This window comes from Mandrillus leucophaeus, unplaced genomic scaffold, assembly GCF_000951045.1.
Source record: "Mandrillus leucophaeus isolate KB7577 unplaced genomic scaffold, Mleu.le_1.0 Scaffold341, whole genome shotgun sequence".
NCBI lineage: Eukaryota > Metazoa > Chordata > Mammalia > Primates > Cercopithecidae > Mandrillus > Mandrillus leucophaeus.
The window spans coordinates 1,084,152-1,104,923 of NW_012103599.1; the positions used below are offsets into that span (position 1 = coordinate 1,084,152).

Genomic DNA, 20,772 nt, shown 5'->3' on the forward strand with positions numbered 1-20,772 from the left:
TACAGGCCCCAGAGTTCAGGACAGGTAGAGAGGATGAATCGGACCTTAAAAGAGACCTTAACTAAATTGACTATGGAGACTGGCGCTAATTGGGTGGTCCTTCTCCCCTACGCTCTGTTCCGGGCCCGTAATACCCCTTACAGACTGGGCCTTACCCGTTACGAAATCATGTATGGCAGACCCCCACCCCTGGTTCCCAGTCTAAAAGATGATCTGCTCAAATCTGAAACAGAAAATGTCTCTGAACTCTTATTTTCCCTACAAGCCTTGCAGAAAATTCATCAAAAAATCTGGCCCAAGCTGAAGGAAATATATGAGACCGGTCCCCCACCGACACCGCATCCGTACCAGCCGGGAGACTAGGTCCTGGTTAAGCGACACCGACAAGAGACCCTAGAACCCAGGTAAAAGGGACCACTCCAGGTACTCCTGACCACACCCACCGCCCTAAAGGTAAAAGGCATCACGTCGTGGATCCACTACACCCACGTCAGTGGACCCAACCTCCGACCTTCTAGGACCAGTCATGGCAGCGGCTGAAGCACCGGCCACGTGGACTGTGGACAGAGCTAAAAACAACCCCTTAAAACTCACCCTGCGCCGGCAATATAGCTCACTGCAAACATGCAGTTAGGTAGTCTAGCCCTAACGTTAGCCGCCCTAGTGGCCGCTGGGGAAAACACCAAACCAGCACCTAAACCCCAGTCAGGAGAAGTTTCCCTACTGCTTCTCAGGAACCAATTCCAGCCTCTGCAGCATCACTGCAGTGCCCCCTAATATCACCCTAAGGGCTCCGCCGGGCATATTCTTCTGGTGTAATGGGACATTATCTAAGAACCTATCTAGTCCCTCTGTTACCAACCTACTGTGTCTTCCTGTCACATTAGTTCCCCGGTTGACTCTACTAACTGCTGGCGAGTTCCTAGGGTACACCGGTAACTGGACTAGTACTGCTATTCACCCAGTCCCTAGACCGAGACCTGCACGAGCCATATTTCTCCCCCTCATTGCAGGAATCTCCCTCACCGCATCCCTCATTGCGGCCGGGATGGCGGGGGGAGCCCTAAGTCACACCCTCATAGAAAGCAACAAGTTGTACCAACAATTTGCCGTTGCTATGGAGGAGTCAGCTGAGTCCCTTGCATCCCTTCAGCGGCAGCTCACGTCCCTAGCTCAAGTAACCTTGCAGAACCGGAGGGCCCTAGACCTACTCACTGCTAAAAAAGGTGGTACATGTATGTTTCTAAAAGAAGACTGTTTTTCCTACATAAATGAATCAGGGCTTGTAGAAGACCGGGTCCAACAGTTACGCAAGTTAAGCACTGAAGTAAAAACACGGCAGTTTGCTTCAGCTGCAGACCAATGGTGAAATTCCTCTATGTTTTCTCTGTTAGCCCCCTTCCTTGGACCCCTGCTAAGTCTACTATTTCTGCTAACCGTAGGACCTTGTGTTGTTAACAGAATTCTGCAGTTTGTCAGAGAAAGGTTTGACACTATTCAACTCATGGTCCTCAGAGCCCAATACCAACCTGTAGACGCTGAAACAGAGTCAGACTTATAAGACCCAAGATTGGCTCTAGAGTTACCTGAAAAGAAGGGGGGAATGAAAAGAATGAGGCACATCCCCCATATATCTCCCAACTTCCTGAGCCCAGCACAAACACATTCCTCCATATTTCTTTCAAACTTCAGAAAAACATCACCTGGGAGATCTCCGGTAAGGAATGCTAAATGTAGAATGTTAACCAATTGTAATGCTGTAACCGAGAGAATTACCTTGTTCCCTATAAATTTACATGTCCTGTTTACATCGGGCTATAAAAAGCAAGCACTCGCATTGTTCGAGGCCCTCCTGTATGCTGTGGAATGGAGGGACCAAGTTCGAACTTGTAGTAAAGATCCTTGCCGCTTGGCTTTGACACTGCACTCTGGTGGTCTTCTTTGGGGAACAAACGGTCTGGGCATAACAGCGGGACAACCAGTCACAATAAATAATTTAATGGTACCTATGATAGTGGTTATCACCACTGCCATGAGCATTCCTTCAGTAAGGGCTGGTAATAATGCCTAGATGCAATCACTCTTTGACACAGTTACACATGCTTTCTGATCTCAGTATTTACCGTAATAAATCTACTCTTATAATTGAGGCATACCACCCTCAAAAACCTATTTGTAAACAGGACTGGGCCCAGTTAGAAAAAATGAACGTACTTGTTTAGGAAGATTGCATTGCAGAACAGGCAGAGGTGCTGCACGACGATTCCTATGGAATCATTAATTATTAATTGGTCCCCTAATGTGATGTTTAGCTTGAATTGCACCTCTCAGTCTGCGTGCCATGGCCACACTATGTTCAGATGATCTGAACAAAATGGTCAGATGGTAGAAATGATAGGAAGTAGGGCAAAAGTTCCTATTATCTGGAACCATGGTTATATAATGGCACCTCAACCTCAAATGATATGGCCCGCTCTAGGAGCTAAATATAAGGATTTGTGGAAACTGTTAAATGCTCTTAATAAGATCAAAATCTGGGAAAGAATAAAAAAGCATCTAGAAGGACACTCTACAAACTTGTTTCTGGATACAGCAAAATTAAAAGAACAAATATTTAAAGCATCCCAGGCACACCAGACCTTAATGCCAGAAACTGGAGTGCTTAAAGGAACTGCAGACAAATTAGCAGCTAGTAACCCATTAAAATGGATAAAAACACTTAAACTCTGTGATTTCAATGACTGTGCTTTTAATCTATGTTGTCTGTCTTTGTATAGTCTGCAGATGTGAATCCCGAATCCTACGAGCTGCCCTTGCTTTTATTCTTTGCAAATCAAAGGGAGACATGTTAGGAGCAAGCCCCCCAAAATCTGGCCATAAACTGGCCCCAAGACTCACCATAAACAAAATCTCTGCAGCACTGTGACATGTCCATAATGGCCCTAATGAACAAGCTGGAAGGTTATGGGTTTATGGGAATGAGGGCAAGGAAAACCTGGCCCGCCCAGGGTGGAAAACCGCTTAAAGGCATTCTTAAGCCACAAACAATAGCGTGAGTTATGTGTGTCTTAAGGGCGTGTTCCTGCTGCAGTTAACTAGCCCAATCTATTCTTTTAATTCGGCCCATCCCTTCGTTTGCCATAAGGGATACTTTTAGTTGATTTAGTATCTATAGAAACAATGCTAATAAATGGTTTGCTGTTAATAAATATGTGGGTAAATCTCTGTTTGGGGCTCTCAGCTCTGAAGGCTGTGAGACCCCTGATTTCCCACTTCACACCTCCATATTTCTCTGTGTGTGTCTTTAATTACTCTAGGGCCACGGGGTTAGGGTCTCCCCAACTGAGCTGGTCTTGGCAGACTTCAAACTATACTACAAGGCTACAGTAATCAAAACATCATGTACTGGTACCAAAACAGATATATAGACCAATGGAACAGAACAGAGGCCTCAGAAATGATACCACACATCTACAACCATCTGATCTTGGACAAATCTGACAAAAACAAGCAATGGGGAAAGGATTCTCTATGTAATAAATGGTGTTCAGAACTGGCTAGCCATATGCAGAAAACTGAAACTGGACCCCTTCCTTACACCTTATACAAAAATTAACTCAAGATGGATTAAAGACTTAAACGTAAGGCCTAAAACCATAAAAACCCTAGAAGAAAACTTAGGCAATACCATTCAGGACATAGGCACGGGCAAACACTTCATGATTAAAGCAATGGCAACAAAAGCCAAAACTGACAAATGGGATCTAATTAAACTAAAGAGCTTCTGCACAGCAAAAGAAACTATCATCAGAGTAAAGAGGCAACCTACAGAATGGGAGAAAAATTTTGCAATCTATCCAACTTACAAAGGGCTAATATCCAGAATCTACAAAGAACTTAAACAAATTTACAAGAAAAAAACAAACAACGCCATCAAAAAGTGGGGAAAGGATATGAACAGACACTTCTCAAAAGAAGACATTTATGAGGCCAACAAACATGAAAAAAAGCTCATCATCACTGGTCATTACAGAAATGCAAATCTAACTGGTGTGACATACCATCTCACACCAGTTAGAATGGCGATCATTAAAAAGTCAGGAAACAACAGATGCTGGAGAGGATGTGGAAAAATAGGAACGCTTTTACACTGTTTTTGGGAGTGTAAATTAGTTCAACCATTGTGGAAGACAGTGTGCTGATTCCTCAAGGATCTAGAACCAGAAATACCATTTGATCCAGCAATCCCATTACTGGGTATATACACAAACGATTATAAATCATTCTACTATAAAGACAGATGCACCTGTATGTTTACTGCGGCACTATTCACAATAGCAAACACTTGGAAACAACCCAAATGCCCATCAATGATAGACTGGATAAATAAAATGTGGCACATATACACCATGGAATACTATGCAGTCATAAAAAGGATGGGTTCATGTCCTTTGCAGGGACATGGATGAAGCTGGAAACCATCATTCTCAGCAAACTAACATAGGAACAGAAAACCAAATACCACGTTCTCACTCATAAATGAGAGTCAAACAATGAGAACACATGAACACAGGGAGGGGAACATCACACACTGGGGCCTGTTGGGGAGTAGGGGGGTAGGGGAGTGATAGCATTAGGAGAAATACCTAATGTAATTGACGGGCTGATGGGTGCAGCAAACCACCACGGCATGTATATACCTATGTAACAAACCTGCACATTCTGCACATGCATCCCAGAACTTAAAATATAATAAACAAAAAGGAAAAAATGTTACATATAAACAGCATTTAACTAAACAATAGAAGAAAAATGCATAGGCTGAAAATACATATCAAAAAAGAAAGGATGAAAATTAGTGACTTAAGCATCTATCTCAAGAAGTTAGAAAAAGAACATGAATGTAAACCCAAAGAAAGCAGAAGATAATAAATAATAAACATTAAAAAGTGAGAGTCAACAGTGCCCCCATACTGGTTCTTTATAAAGACTAACAATATATTTCAACTGTCTGGTAAGACTGATAAAGGTAAGAAAAGGTACAAAAATCTAGCCATAGAAAAAAAGTTTACATCTACTACAGATGATACAGACATTTAAAAAATTATACAAGGTCTTTTGAATAACTTTGTAAGTCAAGAAATTTGAATACATTTCTACTAGGATAAAATTTACAAAAAGCAGTGTTAAGAAGACCAGGCATAGTGGTTCGCACCTGTTAATTCCAGCACTTTGGGAGACCAAGGCGGGGGATCACCTGAGGTCAGGAGTTCAAGACCAGTCTGGCCAACACAGTGAAACCCTGTCTCCACTAAAAATACAAAAATTAGTCGGGCACAGTGGCAGACGCCTGTAATTCCAGCTACTCAGGAGGCCGAGGCAGGAGAATGGCTTGAATCCAGGAGGCAGAGGTTGCAGTGGGCCAAGATCATGCCACTGCACTCCAGCCTGGGTGATAGAGTGAGACTCCATCTCAAAATAAATAAATAAATAAATAAATAAATAAATAAATAAATAATCAATGTAAGAAGAAACAGAAAATTTCAACAGTCTCACAGATAATAAATTATAACAGTAATTTTAAAACCTAAAAAAGAACACACTTCAAGCACAGATGGCTTCATAAGTTTTCCAAATATTCCATGAAGAAATAATTCTAATCTTACGTACTTGCAGAGAAGAGAATAAAAGAGAAAACTCCCTACTGCATTTTAATTGGCTAACCTAACCTTGATTCTAAAACCTGAAAAGAATATAAGAAAGAAAAATTATAGGCAATCTTATCACCATGCATATACAAATCCTAACAAAATATTAGCAAACAAAATCCATTAGTACACAATTATGAAGAAGTTGAGTTTAATTCAGGATTACAATGTTGATTTAACACTAGAAAATCAATTTAAATAAACAACACTAGAAGACCAAAAAGCAAAACAATATAGCCATCTCACTGAATGCGGAAAAGGCATTCGATAACAATTCAACTATTCATAACTAAAAAAAAAATGCTTAGTAAACTAGTAATAGAAAGAGACTTCCACAATAAAGGAAAGTATCTTTAAAAAAAAACCCAAAACACACAGAACATATGTTTAAGAATGACATGCTGAAAGTTTTACTTTTAAAGATACAAACATCACCACTTCTATTCAACAGTGTACTGGAGGTACCAGCCAGTACAATAAATTATATATATTAAAAAAAATTGACAGGAAGAAACTACATTGTTATCATTCACAAATTATATGATTGTGTGTAGGAAAAAAAATCTATAAATGTGTTATCAGTTTCTCACTTTATCAATTCTTGTGGAAATAAAAATCACTGTACAAAAATCATTTTTTTTATAATGAGTATTTTGTTTCTGTACAAAAATTGATTCCATTTCCATACAAAGCAATCAACAGTTAGAAAATAGAATTTTTGAAAAAGACATTTATAAGAACATTAAAAAATATCAAGCATGAATAATAAATCTACAAAAGATATGCTAGTCTTCCTTGGTAGAAACTAAAAAAGTTTATGTACTAAAAGACACTAAAGGCCGCCTAAATGATGGGGGGATTTCTGTTCAAAAATTAGAAGATTCAATAGTGTAATTATAATTCAATACAATCTTAACTAAAATTCCAACAGGTTCATTGGTTTTTGTTTATTTATTTTAGTGGAACTTTATGAGCTGATTTTCAAATTTATGTAGATATACAGAGGGCCAAAAAGTAGCCAAGAAAAAATTTTAAAATGTATTACTTTCTCTACATAGTAGACCATATAGAGGCAGTACTACAGAGACGTAGGGAAAATATTCTTTTAATAAATGGTGCTGAAATAATCTGGTATAATATGCAGTATAAATAAATAAACAAATGAATCTGGACTCCCAAATTATACTGTATATTAAAAAATATATTTCAGGTAGATTTTAAGATTCAATGTAAAAGGAAGAACAAAAGAAAATTTAGAATGTAACACAGAATACCTTCAAAATTCTGAAATAGAAGAAAATTCCTTAAAGAAGATACAGAAAATATTAGCTGCAAGACTGATACATTTAAGTATTTTAAAATTAGGCATTCTAGGCCGGGCGGGTGGCTCAGCCTATAATCCCAGCACTTTAGGAGGCCGAGATGGGTGGATCGCGAGGTCAGGAGATCGAGACCATCCTGGCTAAAATGCTGAAACCCTGTCTCTACTAAAAACACAAAAAAATTAGCCAGGCATGGTGGCGGATGCCTGTAGTCCCAGCTACTCAGGAGGGTGAGGCAGGAAAATCACTCAAACCCAGGAGGCGGAGGTTGCAGTGAGCTGAGATCATGCCACTGCACTCCAACCTGGGTGACAGAGCAAGACTCCATCTCCCAAAAAAATAAAAAAATAAATAAATAATAAAATAAAATAAAATAAAAGTAGGCATTCTTACCATCAAATGCACCATTAAATGTGTAAAACAGCAAGCTACAGAGAAGAAATATTTGAATCACTTGTAACTGACAACGGACTTGATCTAGAACATACAAAGTCCTAAAAATCATTAAACAAAAGCAAACAACCAAATACAAGCACTCTAGACACTTCAAAAGAGAGAATCCAAATGGTCAATCATACATATGGAAAAGTGCACACCACATAAGTCTTTGGGGAAATAAAAGCTAAAATGAGATTCAACTATAAATGACCAGATTGGCAAATATTTAAAAATCTGACAATTCTCTAAGTATTGATGAACATGCAAAGGAATGAGAACTCTCATATTGTAGGTGTTAAGTATAAATTAAGGTAAGCCCTCTGGAAAATAGTTGGCTATTACCTGCTATAGATTAAGATACCCACAGTCTATGACCCAACAAATTCCACTTCTAGAAAATACCCTAAATAAAAGTATATATATGCATGCAGGATATATATTTTAAGAAGTCTGCAAAATTGCTGTTTGCAAATAACCAAGGATCAGAAACCATTCATACATCTATCAATAGAATGGGCAAATAAACTGATTTATAGTTAGACAATGGAATATCATACTGAAATGAAAATCAGTGAATTACAGCTACATTTCGTAACATTAATGAATACTAAAAACATAATATAAAACTAAAGTACAGTATTTTGGCTGGGCATGGTGGCTCACGCCTATAATCCCAGCACTTTGGGAGGCCGAGGCAGGTGGATCACCTGAGATCAGGAGTTTGAGACCAGCCTGTCCAACATGGTGAAACCCCGTCTCTACTAAAAATACAAAAATTAGCTAGGTGTGGTGGTGGTCACCTGTAATCCCAGCTACTCGGGAGGTCGAGACAAGAGAATCGCTTGAATCTAGGAGGCAGAGGTTGCAGTGAGCCAAGATCATGCCACTGCACTCCAGCCTACCTAGGCTACAGTGCAAGGCTCCATCCCAAAAAATAAAACCAAAACCAAACAAACTCTCTGTATATATATACACACTATAGTATCTTAGAATGCAAACTTCGATGGTAAAACTCTCTCTCTCTCTCTATCCATTTTTTTGAGACAGAGTCTTGCTTTGTTGCCCAGGTTGGAGTACAGTGGCATGACCTCGACTTACTGTAAACTCCACTTCCCAGGTTCAAGCGATTCTCCTGCCTCAGCCTCCTGAGTAGCTGGGATTACAGGCGCCTGCCAGCATGTCTGGCTAATATTTTTGCATTTTTTAGTAGAGATCGGTTTTACCATGTTAGCTAGGCTGGTCTTGAACTCTTGACTTCAAGTGATCTGCCCACCTCGGCCTCCCAAAGTGCCGGGATTACAGGAGTGAGCCACCACACCTGACCTAGATGGTAAAACTCTAAACAAAATTATGCAATTATATCATTAATCAGGACAGTGAGTAGTTTGGTGGGTTGCTGTGGTTGAGAAAGGGCATGCTAAGAACTTCTGGAAGGCAGCCAACGTTCTTGTTTTTGTCCTGAGTGGTAATTACAAAGCTGTTTATTTTCTAATGTTTTAAAACCTCATTCATTTATGTTTTATGTACTTTGTCATATGTAGTATACTTCACAAAAGTTAAAAAAAAAAAAGGTTTACAAAATTAAGAACAATGGTCATTCTCAGGTGAGGGAGAGATGAAATTGAGGAAGGCCATTGGTAGCTTTGAAGGTTACCAGGCTGTGATGTCTGCTTTCTTAAAATGAGCAGTGGATACGTTGCTGTTTATTTTATTATTACGTTTTGTACATGTACTTTATTGTATTATTTTATAGGTAGGTCACCAAAAGTGCAATTAATAAAAAAAAATTTGATACACTGGAATTCATTAAAAACTTTCACACTTCATATGACACCATCAAGAAAGTAAAAAGATAATCCATAGGAAGGGAGAAAGTATTTGTAAATCAGATAGCTGATTATTTTACAAATCCAGAATATATAAAGAACTCTTTCAGTTCAATAACAAGAAGATGAATAACACTATCTTAAAATAGCAAACTTTTTTTTTTCTTTTGAGACAGGGTCTTGCTTTGTTATGCAGGCTGGAGAGCAATGGTGCAATCTTGGCTCACTGCAACCTCCACCTCCCAGGCTCAAATGATCCTCCCACCTTAGCCTCCCAGGTAGCTGGGACTACAGTAGGCACACGCCACCATGCCTGGCTATTTTTTGTGGTTTTGGATAGAAACAGAGTTTTGTCATGTCCCCTAGGCTGGTCTCAAACTCCTGAGCTCAAGCAATCCTCCCACCTCAGCCTTCTAAATTTCTGGGATTACAGGTGTGGGCCACTGCTCCTGGCCAATGACAAAAGATTTGAATAGACTTTTCTGCAAAGGAGGTACACAAAACAATGTGCCAATAAGCACACAAAAAGATGTTCAACATGTGTAGGTTGTTAGGGAAATGCAAATCAAAACTAGTGAAGTTCCAATTTACAATCACTAAAGGTGTCCTAATCAAAAAGACAGATAATAACAAGTGTGGATGAGGATTTGGAGAACAGAAATTCTTATTAATTGCTGATGAGAATGAAAAATAGTATAGCCACATTAAAAAAAAAAAAGAGTTTAGAAGTCTCTAAAAATGTTAAACATAGAGGTACCATATGATCCAGCAAATCCACTCTTAGGTATCTACCTAAGAGAGATGAAAACGTATGTGGACACAAAGACTTGTACATAAATGTTCATGGCAGCATTATTCCTAACAGCCCCAAAGTGGAAATGATCCAGCTGTTCATCAACTGACAAATGGATAAACAAACTTTAGTGTATCAATACAATTTGGCAATAAAAAAGGAAAGAAGTATTGATACATACACAACACGGATGAATCTCAAAAACTTATGCTTAGTGAAAGAATCCAAACACAAAAGATCATACAGTAAATAATTCCATTTATATAAAATGTCCAGAATAGGAAACTCTATACAGATAGAAGTAGGTTAGTCACTCTCTAGTGCTTGGGTAGGAGTGACTGCTAAAAGGTATAAGGAATCTTTCCAGGGTGTTGGAAAAGTTCTAAAATTAGCTTGTGGTGATACCTGCACAACTCCGTAAATATACTAAAAACCATTAAGGTATATATACACTTACAATAGGTGAATTTTTTTGATATGTAAATAATACCTTAATAAAGCTATAAATTTGTCAAGTAGGGCAGTTTCCTTAAATATTACTGCATTTTTCTGGAAAAAAATCATTTAAAACTTCTAGAACTTGATATTGCTCTATTGGCAATTTGGTTCCTTCCTGCCCCAATCCTTCTGCCTTTAAGAGGGGGAAAATTCAGGGGCATAGTAAATACCAAGTGTTTTCCAAACATAAAAAAGTATAAATTCTCACAGATTAAAAAAAATCCTCAAATGACTGAGAATCTTTCTTAGGGCTGATAAAGAATAAAACGGGTTTAAAAAATAAAGAAATGAACTATCTGTAATGAGGCAATTTTCCAAATTCTGAATGACAGAATACAGGGCTTTCTCCTATAAAGCCTGAGGTAATCATTTTTAAAACTGTTTGGTAGGAAACAGTTACTATTCTGGGAACTTTAATGTTTTCATAAATAAAACTGAGTACTTTTGCATCAGTTGATAACAATAATCTCATATACTTAAGGGCATATCCAAATATTTGTCTTTCTAGCAAAAAAAATTCTGTAGGAGGATTGTTTTTACCGTTGACGTGAGGAGGAAACTGCCAGGCCTTGTTAGTTGAGGGACCGATGTCCCTGCGATTGCCATGGCAACGGTCTGGCTTATCATACTTCCGCTCTCACTTTCATAATCATCAGTGGCTATACAAATTGGTCTTCCCCGTTGATTGTGAGTTTCTAAAGAAAAATAGTCCAAAAAAATAAATAAATAAAACTCTTTAGTTGAACTAATTCCTTTTCCTATTCTCCACTATTCTTTAAAAGAATAACCTGTTAACATGTAATAGTTATTAGATTTACTTCTTTTAGATAATATTTTAAATATCTTTAACAGTAACTCATTGCTATGGTAATAATTTATAGTTTATAGAGAACATTAACTTGCTAGTCAAAGAAGATACAAGAATATAAACATTTCTGCCTTCAGGTAAGGAAATTCATGTTAGTGATCAAAATAATAGAAAGACTGCTCAACTATCAGTCTCTTAAAGGTAAACAGTTGGTTATCTTTGTAACACCAGCACCTGTCGAAGTTCTTAATACACATTAGATACTCAGGAAACGTTTCTGTTTTACTAAACTGGAAGCTTTCGGGCTAATTGCTAGTTTAAACTCCCTCATTTGCCCTAACGAAAATATTGTTGCAAACTAAATTCTATGTTTAAGTAAATTCTAAATATGTAAAGCAAGAGCAATAAAACTTTGTAGGGTCTAGTTTTGAAGAAGTAATACCACTCAACTTATTAACCTGGTGTTAGCAATAAACATAATTCCTGATATTCAAGTGAATATTCATTTCAATTTTATATATATGAATAAAGTCAAAACTGACGGTGGTAAACATCTGTCAAGTTTTCTTGTATTTTTTCAGATGTACAGTACATGTTTACACAAACATTTCCTAAAATGTAGGTACAGAATTGCTACAAAATCATTGTTTTAAAATTCATCATAAGAACTATTTAAAGCAATCTTACATGGAATTCTCTCACATGGTCAAAGGTTTTTTTTTGGCAATATACTTAAATATTTATAGTTTACTTTTATCAGTGCACAATTCTTACTTTCCTAAAATAAGATCTTCATCCTTGAGATATTTTCTAACACTTTTAAACATTGAGCTTTGCCTTTAAAATGTCTTAATTATACCAGGTACCTGTAAAATCATACAGCTGAGGTACAGTTTCCATGATAATACCAATCAGAGGTAGATACAACATGGCCACTCGAGCCTTTATCTGGGGGTCAGAGTACCGTGGGTCTGAGTCATGACTGGAGAGTAAATTGTGTACCATATTGATGACTTTCTTATGCAATCCAAACAGTCTATTTAAAAAGAAGACGACAAAGAAGAAAAAGCAGTAAGGCCACAGAGATTAGCTAACATCTTTAAAACAAACAGTAAGTCATGGTATTGAAAAAATTTTGTTCAATTTCTTACCTTTGTCATATATTTGCATGCATTCCATTCCTACAAAACATTTCTCATTTTAAAATAAATTAAATGTACAAAAATGTAAAAAATGTGTAAAATAAGAATTGGAGAAAAGGAAATGCTATACAAATTCACTTAGAATTAAATCTGAATATTTTTATATTAACTCCTTATTAGTATATTTGAATATAAAGAAACTAAGACTACTTATAGTTACATTTTGAAGCTAAACAAGGTAAATTTTAAAATGCTATAAATGTTATTACATCAAATCAGATCTTTCACATTTACCAAAAATAAACTACTCCCTTTTTCTGAAAGAAAAATCCCCTACCTAATGGATTATGTAGCCCACAGGCTGGGGTTGCCTTTGACATCTCTATTTAAACTGCACTTCTTTACTAATATACCTCATTTGGGCCCTTACAACTTTTTTAGACTCCCAATCCCCCTCAGTTTCAAATGGGCTAATACACTAACAAGGGCCACTTTCACTTAAACATTTTTGTCTCTCCTTAAGCTGATGGCACTTTAACTATACAAACCATTCTAATTTAAAATTTATCTACTCCAACTTCAACTGGCCCTTAATGTTGCATCCACCAGCAGTTTCAGATCTCACTCTCTCTCCTTAAGCCTCTTATTATCAATCACAACTGAAGACCTTACTTCCAACTTAGGAAAGAAAAGCCATTCTGAATTTGCTCTGGCCAGGTCTTTTAACACAATTCCATCTTTATAGCTCACAAATCATCTTTCCTTTTTGTCTCAGAAAAAATGTACCTTCTCACAGAAAATAATTTCTCCATATGTTCAATGAACCCCACCTTTTTTCAATAGCTTCAATGTCTCCCTTCATTACGCTCTTCCCTTCTTTCTTCAAATGTGTCTTTCCTATCTTGAAAATATATCATCACTTTAAAAAGTTGAGACTAGAAAACAGGTAGTCTTCCTCCAAAGCCCTTGATTGTATCTGCCATTTTACAAAGCTGTATGTGAAATCTAGATGGAGATTCTTTATTCTTTCTTCCAGCTCTTTATTCATAAAGTATACCTTTATAGAGGCTTTAAAACGCATGAAAGCAAACAGCTAAGAGATGGCCACACGCTCAGACTACAACATCCAGAAAGAGTCTGCCTGCACGTGGTGCTTTGCCTGCGAGGTGGCACCACTGGGCCTTGCCTGCACCAGCTCACTCAGAAACACAACTGTGACAAGATGATCTGCCTCAAGGGTTATGCTCACCTGCACCCCTGTGCCGTAACTGCCACAAGAAGTACAGCCACAAAACATGCTGCGTTCCCAAAAGAAGGTCAAATAAGACACCTCCCCTGGCTCCTCCTTCTCCCACTGGGTGGCCTCCTGCCAAGCCCCATGGCCCATGTTTCCCTTTTATTGACTAGTGGGTATAGGGAGGGCCAGTGGGCAGAAAGTATACGTTTAAACATTGTCAAGAACCACATCTAGTGAACCTATCTCAGATCTCATTATCCAGCTCCACTTGACACTTTGTCATCTTACATAATCTCTTCTCAGGATTTTCTCCAGTAGTTCCCACCTTCCCCAGACTCCCCATCATTATTCCCAAGGCTTAGATCCTGGTCAGTTGCTTTTCACGTTCTCCTCTTTGACTTCCTGTATAAGCACTAATGATTGCCAAAGGTGTTCCTTATCTGTCAGCAGCTACCATACTCATACTTCAATCTACCTAAACTCTAACCACTCGTCTTCATAAAGCCTTTTCATATGTTTACACAGCTTAATCCCATTCAGTTATTAAATATATATTAATACAAGATCTGTAATATCATATTCTAGATGTTGAAGATAAGACATTCCCCATTTTTAAGGAGCTCACTTTAGCAAGAGAAAAACACAGACATAAAAATAATAATTCTTCAATACTTCAAAGGATTTTTCAATTCTTTATAAATGCTACAATAAAGGAATATAAATCCTTTCATCTTCTAAAGAACCATGTACTACAAAACCAACATTTAATCATAGTGTACTGTTTTGCAGTCTTAACTTTCTAATTATAATGAAAGTTTCTAAAGAGCAAATCTTTGGTTAATTATAGAACACATTATTGCCACTTAAGGAATTATTCTTGATTATATAGCAGCATGTGGATTGAAAGACAAACATTCCTCTCAAGGATCTTTCTAAGACAATGCTGCATATAATCTATATATCTCCCAAGACAGTAAAATTTAAAGGTGAGATGTGAGTTTCTTACAGTTAATCATTCATTCATCAAATTAACATATATTACCAAGTGCCCACTTTGTTCCAGACACAATACTAACACACTGGGAATACAGCACTGAACAAGAAAGACAAGGTGCCTGTTCTTATGCTGGCACATGCTCACATTCTACTGTGAGAGGACAGATAATAAACAAGCAAATTTCAGATAAGTGCACTGTAGAAACTAAAACAGGGTTATATGGTTAAGAATGACTGTGACAAGGGCAACACGGCTGTTACTTATTTATGAGACAAAGTCTTGCTCTGTTGCCGAGGCTGTGGCATGATGTTGGCTCACCGTAACCTCCGCCTCCCAGGTTCAAGTGATTCTCATGCCTCAGCCTCCCGAGTAGCTGGGATTAGAGGGATGCACCACCACGCCCAGGTAATTTTTGTATTTTTAGTAGAGATGGGGTTTTACCATTTTGGCCAGGCTGGTCTCAAACTCCTGACCTCAGGTGATCCACCCACCTCAACCTCCCAAAGTGGGATTATAGGTATGGGATTATAGGTATGGATTATAGGCTGGGATTATAGGTATGAGCCACCACGCCTGGCCTATTTATTTATTTATTTATTTAATTTTCTTGAGACAAGGTCTCACTCTGTCACCCAGGCTGGAATACAGTGGTGTGATTATTGCTGCCTTGACCTCTTGGACTTAAGTGATCCTCCCTCCTCAGCCTCCTGAGTAGCTGGGACTATATAGGCATGCACCACCACGTCTGACTAATTAAAAAAAAATTATTGGTACAGACAGGGTCTCACTATGTTGCCCAGGCTGGTCTTGAGCTCCTGGGCTTAAGCAATCCTCCTGCCTCATCCTCACAAAGTGCTGGGATTACAGGCATGAGCCTCCGTGCCTGGTCAACATGGCTGTAATTTAGGTTGGGTGGTCAATGAAAATCTCACTGAGAAGATGCTGTTTGAACAGATAGCTGAAGAACCACAAGCAAGAAATGATTATGTGAACATCTGAGGGCTATTCAACATTGCTTCAAGAGGAGAAAAATCCACGTGCAAAGGCCTGAAGGTGGGAATGAGCTTGGCGCATTAGAGAAACAGAAAGTAGGCCAGCATGGCCAGATCTTGGTATGTGAGGAGGAAGAGAGTGGCAGGAGAAGACAAGAGCCAGAAATACAGGGCCTTAAGAACCTATATATGGCAACTATATGCAAGACTATCTTGCAGTCATGAGACGCTCCAGCCTTAGGATAAAGCTGACACTTCCAGCAGAGGTAAGAAATGTAAAGAACTGGAATCATGATGGCATCACTGAACTGATGATATTACTGTGATAAAAACCTATTTTTCTGGGGGTTGATCCGTTCAGAGCCCCCTCCAGCTTTATACCAGGGAGCTGTTTTCTTCTTTCTTTCCTCTTTCTTGCCTATTAAACTTTCTGCTCCTTAAAACCAAAAATAACAAATAATAAATAATAAAAATCCTACCTTTCTTCCAATTTTGAAATAGTAAATTTCCTTCCTTTAATAAAGCCAGCTGGAGGAAGAATTTTCTATTTATTGTAACCAAAAACACCTTCATATACCAAGTAAACATACTGAAAATATAGATTCAAATGAGTGAGCTATACCAGGTATTTTAAAAAGCTAGTATGTTTAGATAAGTTGTTTTTAGAGTGTTTTTCCCCAAACAACAGATTCTTTTATTATTTTTTTTAATGACATCATAGTCATTTGTCAAATGGCAAAATACAAAAGTGGCGCCAAGCAGGGGTGGAAGGCCCAGAGTTTCACCCATTTAGTTTGCCCTCTCTGTACTCCAAAGTCTGCACACACTGCCCACCCCAATCTACACGGAAACCCATTAGCACCTCTTCAGGACCCTCCAGCTCTGTTTAGAACACAGGGTGAAAAACTATTTCTTTAAAATAGGTTCCAAACTTAGGAAGTTGCCATTATAAAAACACATGTCTTTGTCTTGCAGATCTGGTCTTTCACAATTTATTCAGTATTGACTATGCCCCTGACATACTGCTAAGAACTTGACATACCTCCTCTCTTATTCATTCAATAAATAGAGAACCCTTGTAAAAACCTATTTAAAGTATCTTTTTGTTCTCTGGAGTTCTTGTATGAGGCTAAACTGCATTATAAACTTGTATTATTCCTACTATGAGAAAAACACTTTTAAGTCATTATTACCCAAATGAGTTATGGTCATAGTATTAAGATGGACATACCACACAAAGGATGCTGGACCACAACAACACATCAAGCTTTTTTTTTTTTTTTTGAGAAGAAGTCTTGCTCTATCACCCAGGATGGAATGCAGCAGTGTGATCTTGGCTCACTGCAACCTTTGCCTCCTGGATTCAAGCAATTCTCATGCTTCAGCCTCCCGAGCAGCTGGGATTACAGGCACAAGCCACCGTGTGCGGCTGATTTTTGTTATTTTTAGTAGAGATGGGGTATTGCCATGTCAGCCAGGCTGGTCTCGAACTCCTGGACTCAAGTGATCTGACTGCCTTGGCATCCCAAAGTGCTGGGATTAAGGTGTGAGCCACTGCGCCTGGCTACATCAAGCTATTTCTATAAATTCAAATCATCAGGCCAGTGCAGTGGCTCACGCCTATAATACCAGCATGTTGGGAGGCTGAGGCAGAAGAATTGCTTGAGCCTGGGAGGTAGAGGTTACAGCTGGCTGAAATCAAGCCACTATTGTCCAGCCTGGATGAGGGTGACAGAGTGAGACCTATTCTCAAAAAAACCAAACAAACAAACAAAAATCACCTCATCAGACAACATATTTTTCTAATTACATCAATTTCCAAACATCCTTTAAAAATGTACACAACTTTGGAAGTTTTTAAAACCTAAAGACATTTGTTTATAGGGCAATTTTTGAAATAAAATGCTACATAGTATGATGGCAAATTATAAATTTTTGGCCAGGCGCAGTGGCTCACACCTGTAATCCCAACACCTTGGAAGGCTGAGGTGGTGGATCACTTGAAGTCAGCAGTTTGAGACCAGCCTGGACAACATGGTGAAACCCCATCGTTACTACAAAAACAAAAAAATTAGCTGGGTGTGGTGACATGTGCCTGTAGTCCCAGCTCCAGGAGGCTGAGGCAGGAGAATCGCTTGAACCCAGTAGGCAAAGGTTGCAGCGAGCCGAGATCCCACCACTGCACATTAGCCCGGGAGACTCCGTCTCAAAAAAAAAAAAAAAAAAAAGAGAACTTGAGCTCTAGAATAAAGCCTTGGTTCAAAGCCTGGCTCTGCCACTTTTTACTCAGTGACCTTTCTGTGTTTCTGTTTTTCTAATCTGCAAAATGGGTATAATAACAGAACTTGCCTTCTTAGAGTTATTCTGAAGATTAAATGACTTAATACTTATAAAGTACTCAGAACTGAGCCTATCATACAGCTATTATTCAATAAGTGCTATTTTTTCCATTGTATAAAATTCTTCTTCACAAAAGTGACTTCAAATATATGTATATTCACACAATTAGCATACCTGAGATGTTGCAAGAGCAAGAATCTGTCTCAAACAAACAAAAAAGGATAAATTTTCCTGACAAGGAATCAAAGACCATTTTCCTCAAATGAAAAGCACTTACTTTATATCAACAAATCTATCTACTAATATGCACAATTTATTTTATATACTATTAAGAAAAAGAATGATACTAAATGAATCATGATATGCCACCAATTTTAAGACAAATCCCAAATTCAGAGGTGACAAAATATGAGAAAAAGTCTTTCATAAAATTGATTAAACAGCTACGTGAGAAACTTAGTGAAGAGGGAAGCAGAAAAAGAGTGTAAAAGATTACTCTCCTAATCCTTGGGAAATGTGAGTGGAATACTTCTGTCCACTGTTCAAAATCAAACTCATATTCTACAAGGTAAAAACTGTTCTACTTACCCTTCAGCATCAGGGTCTAAAATGACAGCCAGCTCTGTTAACACAAGTCCTGCCAAATAATGCTGTTGGCGGAAAGGCACGGACAATTCAAACATATTTGCAATCTTTTGGTCTTGTACATTCGTAGAAAATCCAGAACTCTGTTGGAGAGTGAGGCAGAACAAGACTATAACAGCAGTGCAACAAAACATCCTACAGACAGAGCAATATAAGAAATGAAATACTTTTTCCTAGGGTAGTTTATTTTATATTACTAACACTAAAGAAAGCAACTTTTCAGACTTTTGGGACAGGAAACTATAATGAGATTGCTTTATTAATTTAATTACTTTATTAAAGAAATTAACCATTGAAAATTTAATTATTTTACATTTCTTTTTTCATATATACTTTCCTTTTCCCCTTTATTCTCTTAGCCACTTTTCAGTATCACACTCTGACAAAAAAAAGAAGCAACTAAATCCAAATGACATAGATGCACTTACCCCAAAGTTTAAGAGAAATATTCATAGTTAAGACTACTGGTTTCCAGAGAAATTCAAAACACCAGTACAACTGTTTTTCACAGAATATACTATCTCTGGAAAATTACCACCATTTTGTTGTCTACTGAGTTTTTTTTTAATGTCTTAATACTGCAAAATATTATAGCATTCTCCAAGATACAGTCCATATTGAGGACTCATGTGGGGTTTCTTAGAGCAACAACAGATTTCATATTTCTCCATGGCGAAAATCATCTCCTAATGAGAATATAAAACTCTTCTTAGCCTTTCAAAAAAGAGTGATGTCTCTGTTATCTAATAGAATCTGAAAATTATGTAGCTAGCTGAGAAAGTGGGCAACAAGATAACAGAAGAAATTCTATGAGCATTTCCTGGCTCAATGAGATGTTCAGTAAGAAGTTAGATATAAACAAATATGTTTCCTTAAGGGTGTTAGCAATCATATTTATGATTCATCTGTCTGTGTAGCTACATCTTTGGCAGAGGATAGGGAAAGAGAGAAAAAGGGCAGCCTCATCCACTAGATTAAGGGCATGCTAGCCAGACTGAACAGTTTGTGGAAAAATAGGCTGATCCAGAAGATTTTTTTTACAAAGATAAAATGAAAAGTTGTAGGCACCCTTTGATGTTTTCTAGTCTTTCTAGCTGAAGTGTAAATTTTGTTTTTTAAATCAAGCATATGAGATATCACCTACATAATCCTATTCAGGAATTAAATATATTGAAAACAAAATTAAGAAGTACTAAGATTAACTTTCACTTTAGAAATTAAGAGCTTAAAGAAAGCAGCCTCCTTGCCTCAGGAACAATACAATAGAAAGAGTGTTTCACTGGCGAAAGGGAAATACAGGCTTCTCTGATACTAAAACCACAAAAATCTCTTAATCTCAATTTATAAAAGAGGACGTACATCTTATCTACTACAATAACACTTTTTCATCTATAGAGACCCTACTAGCTGTTGAAGTCAAGTACCACCCACTGAAAAACCCATCAATTTTCATCCAGTTTCCTTTGGGGCTTCTGGATACAAGAGTTAAGCAGGGCTTTGTCATGCCTCCACTGCAGTTTGACTTCTCTGTTCAATTATGCTTCATCCCCCACTTCCTTTCACAAGTATTGATCTCTAAAAAACATCTTGCATTTGAGACTCATTCTTCGTGTCTGTTTCAGAGAACCCAATTTGTGAAAACATCTAAATTAGTGAGTTTATTTAGGCGAATTCACTCACATGTGCACTAAGTCTATGAAAGGAATACAAAACAGTGGTTAAGAACTTGGGCTCAGCCAGGAGCGGTGGCTCACACCTGTAATCCCAGTACTGTGGGAGGCTGAGGCTGGCGGATCACGGGGTCAAGAGATTGAGATCATCCTGCACAACCAACATGGTGAAACTCCGTCTCTACTAAAAACACAAAAATTAGCTGGGCATAGTGGCACACGCCTGTAGTCCCAGCTTCTTGGGAGGCTGAGGTAGGAGAATCACTTGAACCCAGGAGGCAAAGGTTGCAGTGAGCTGAGATCACGCCATTGCATACTAGCCTGGGAGACTCCGTCTCAAAAAAAAAAAAAAAAAA

The 20,772-nt window shown here is 38.0% G+C and overlaps 1 protein-coding gene across 1 annotated transcript in view; it reads right to left on the bottom strand.

Annotated features, from left to right (window-relative positions):
• The window catches only part of DOCK7 (dedicator of cytokinesis 7), a 235,089-nt gene that overhangs the window by 73,547 nt on the left and 140,770 nt on the right, over positions 1-20,772 (bottom strand). Inside the window, exons 28-30 of the mRNA XM_011988949.1 lie at positions 18,690-18,855; positions 12,260-12,429; positions 11,126-11,280 (exon numbers count right to left, since the gene is read on the bottom strand). Coding sequence (XP_011844339.1) covers positions 11,126-11,280; positions 12,260-12,429; positions 18,690-18,855 — 491 coding nt within the window. The remainder of the gene's footprint in view (positions 1-11,125; positions 11,281-12,259; positions 12,430-18,689; positions 18,856-20,772) is intronic.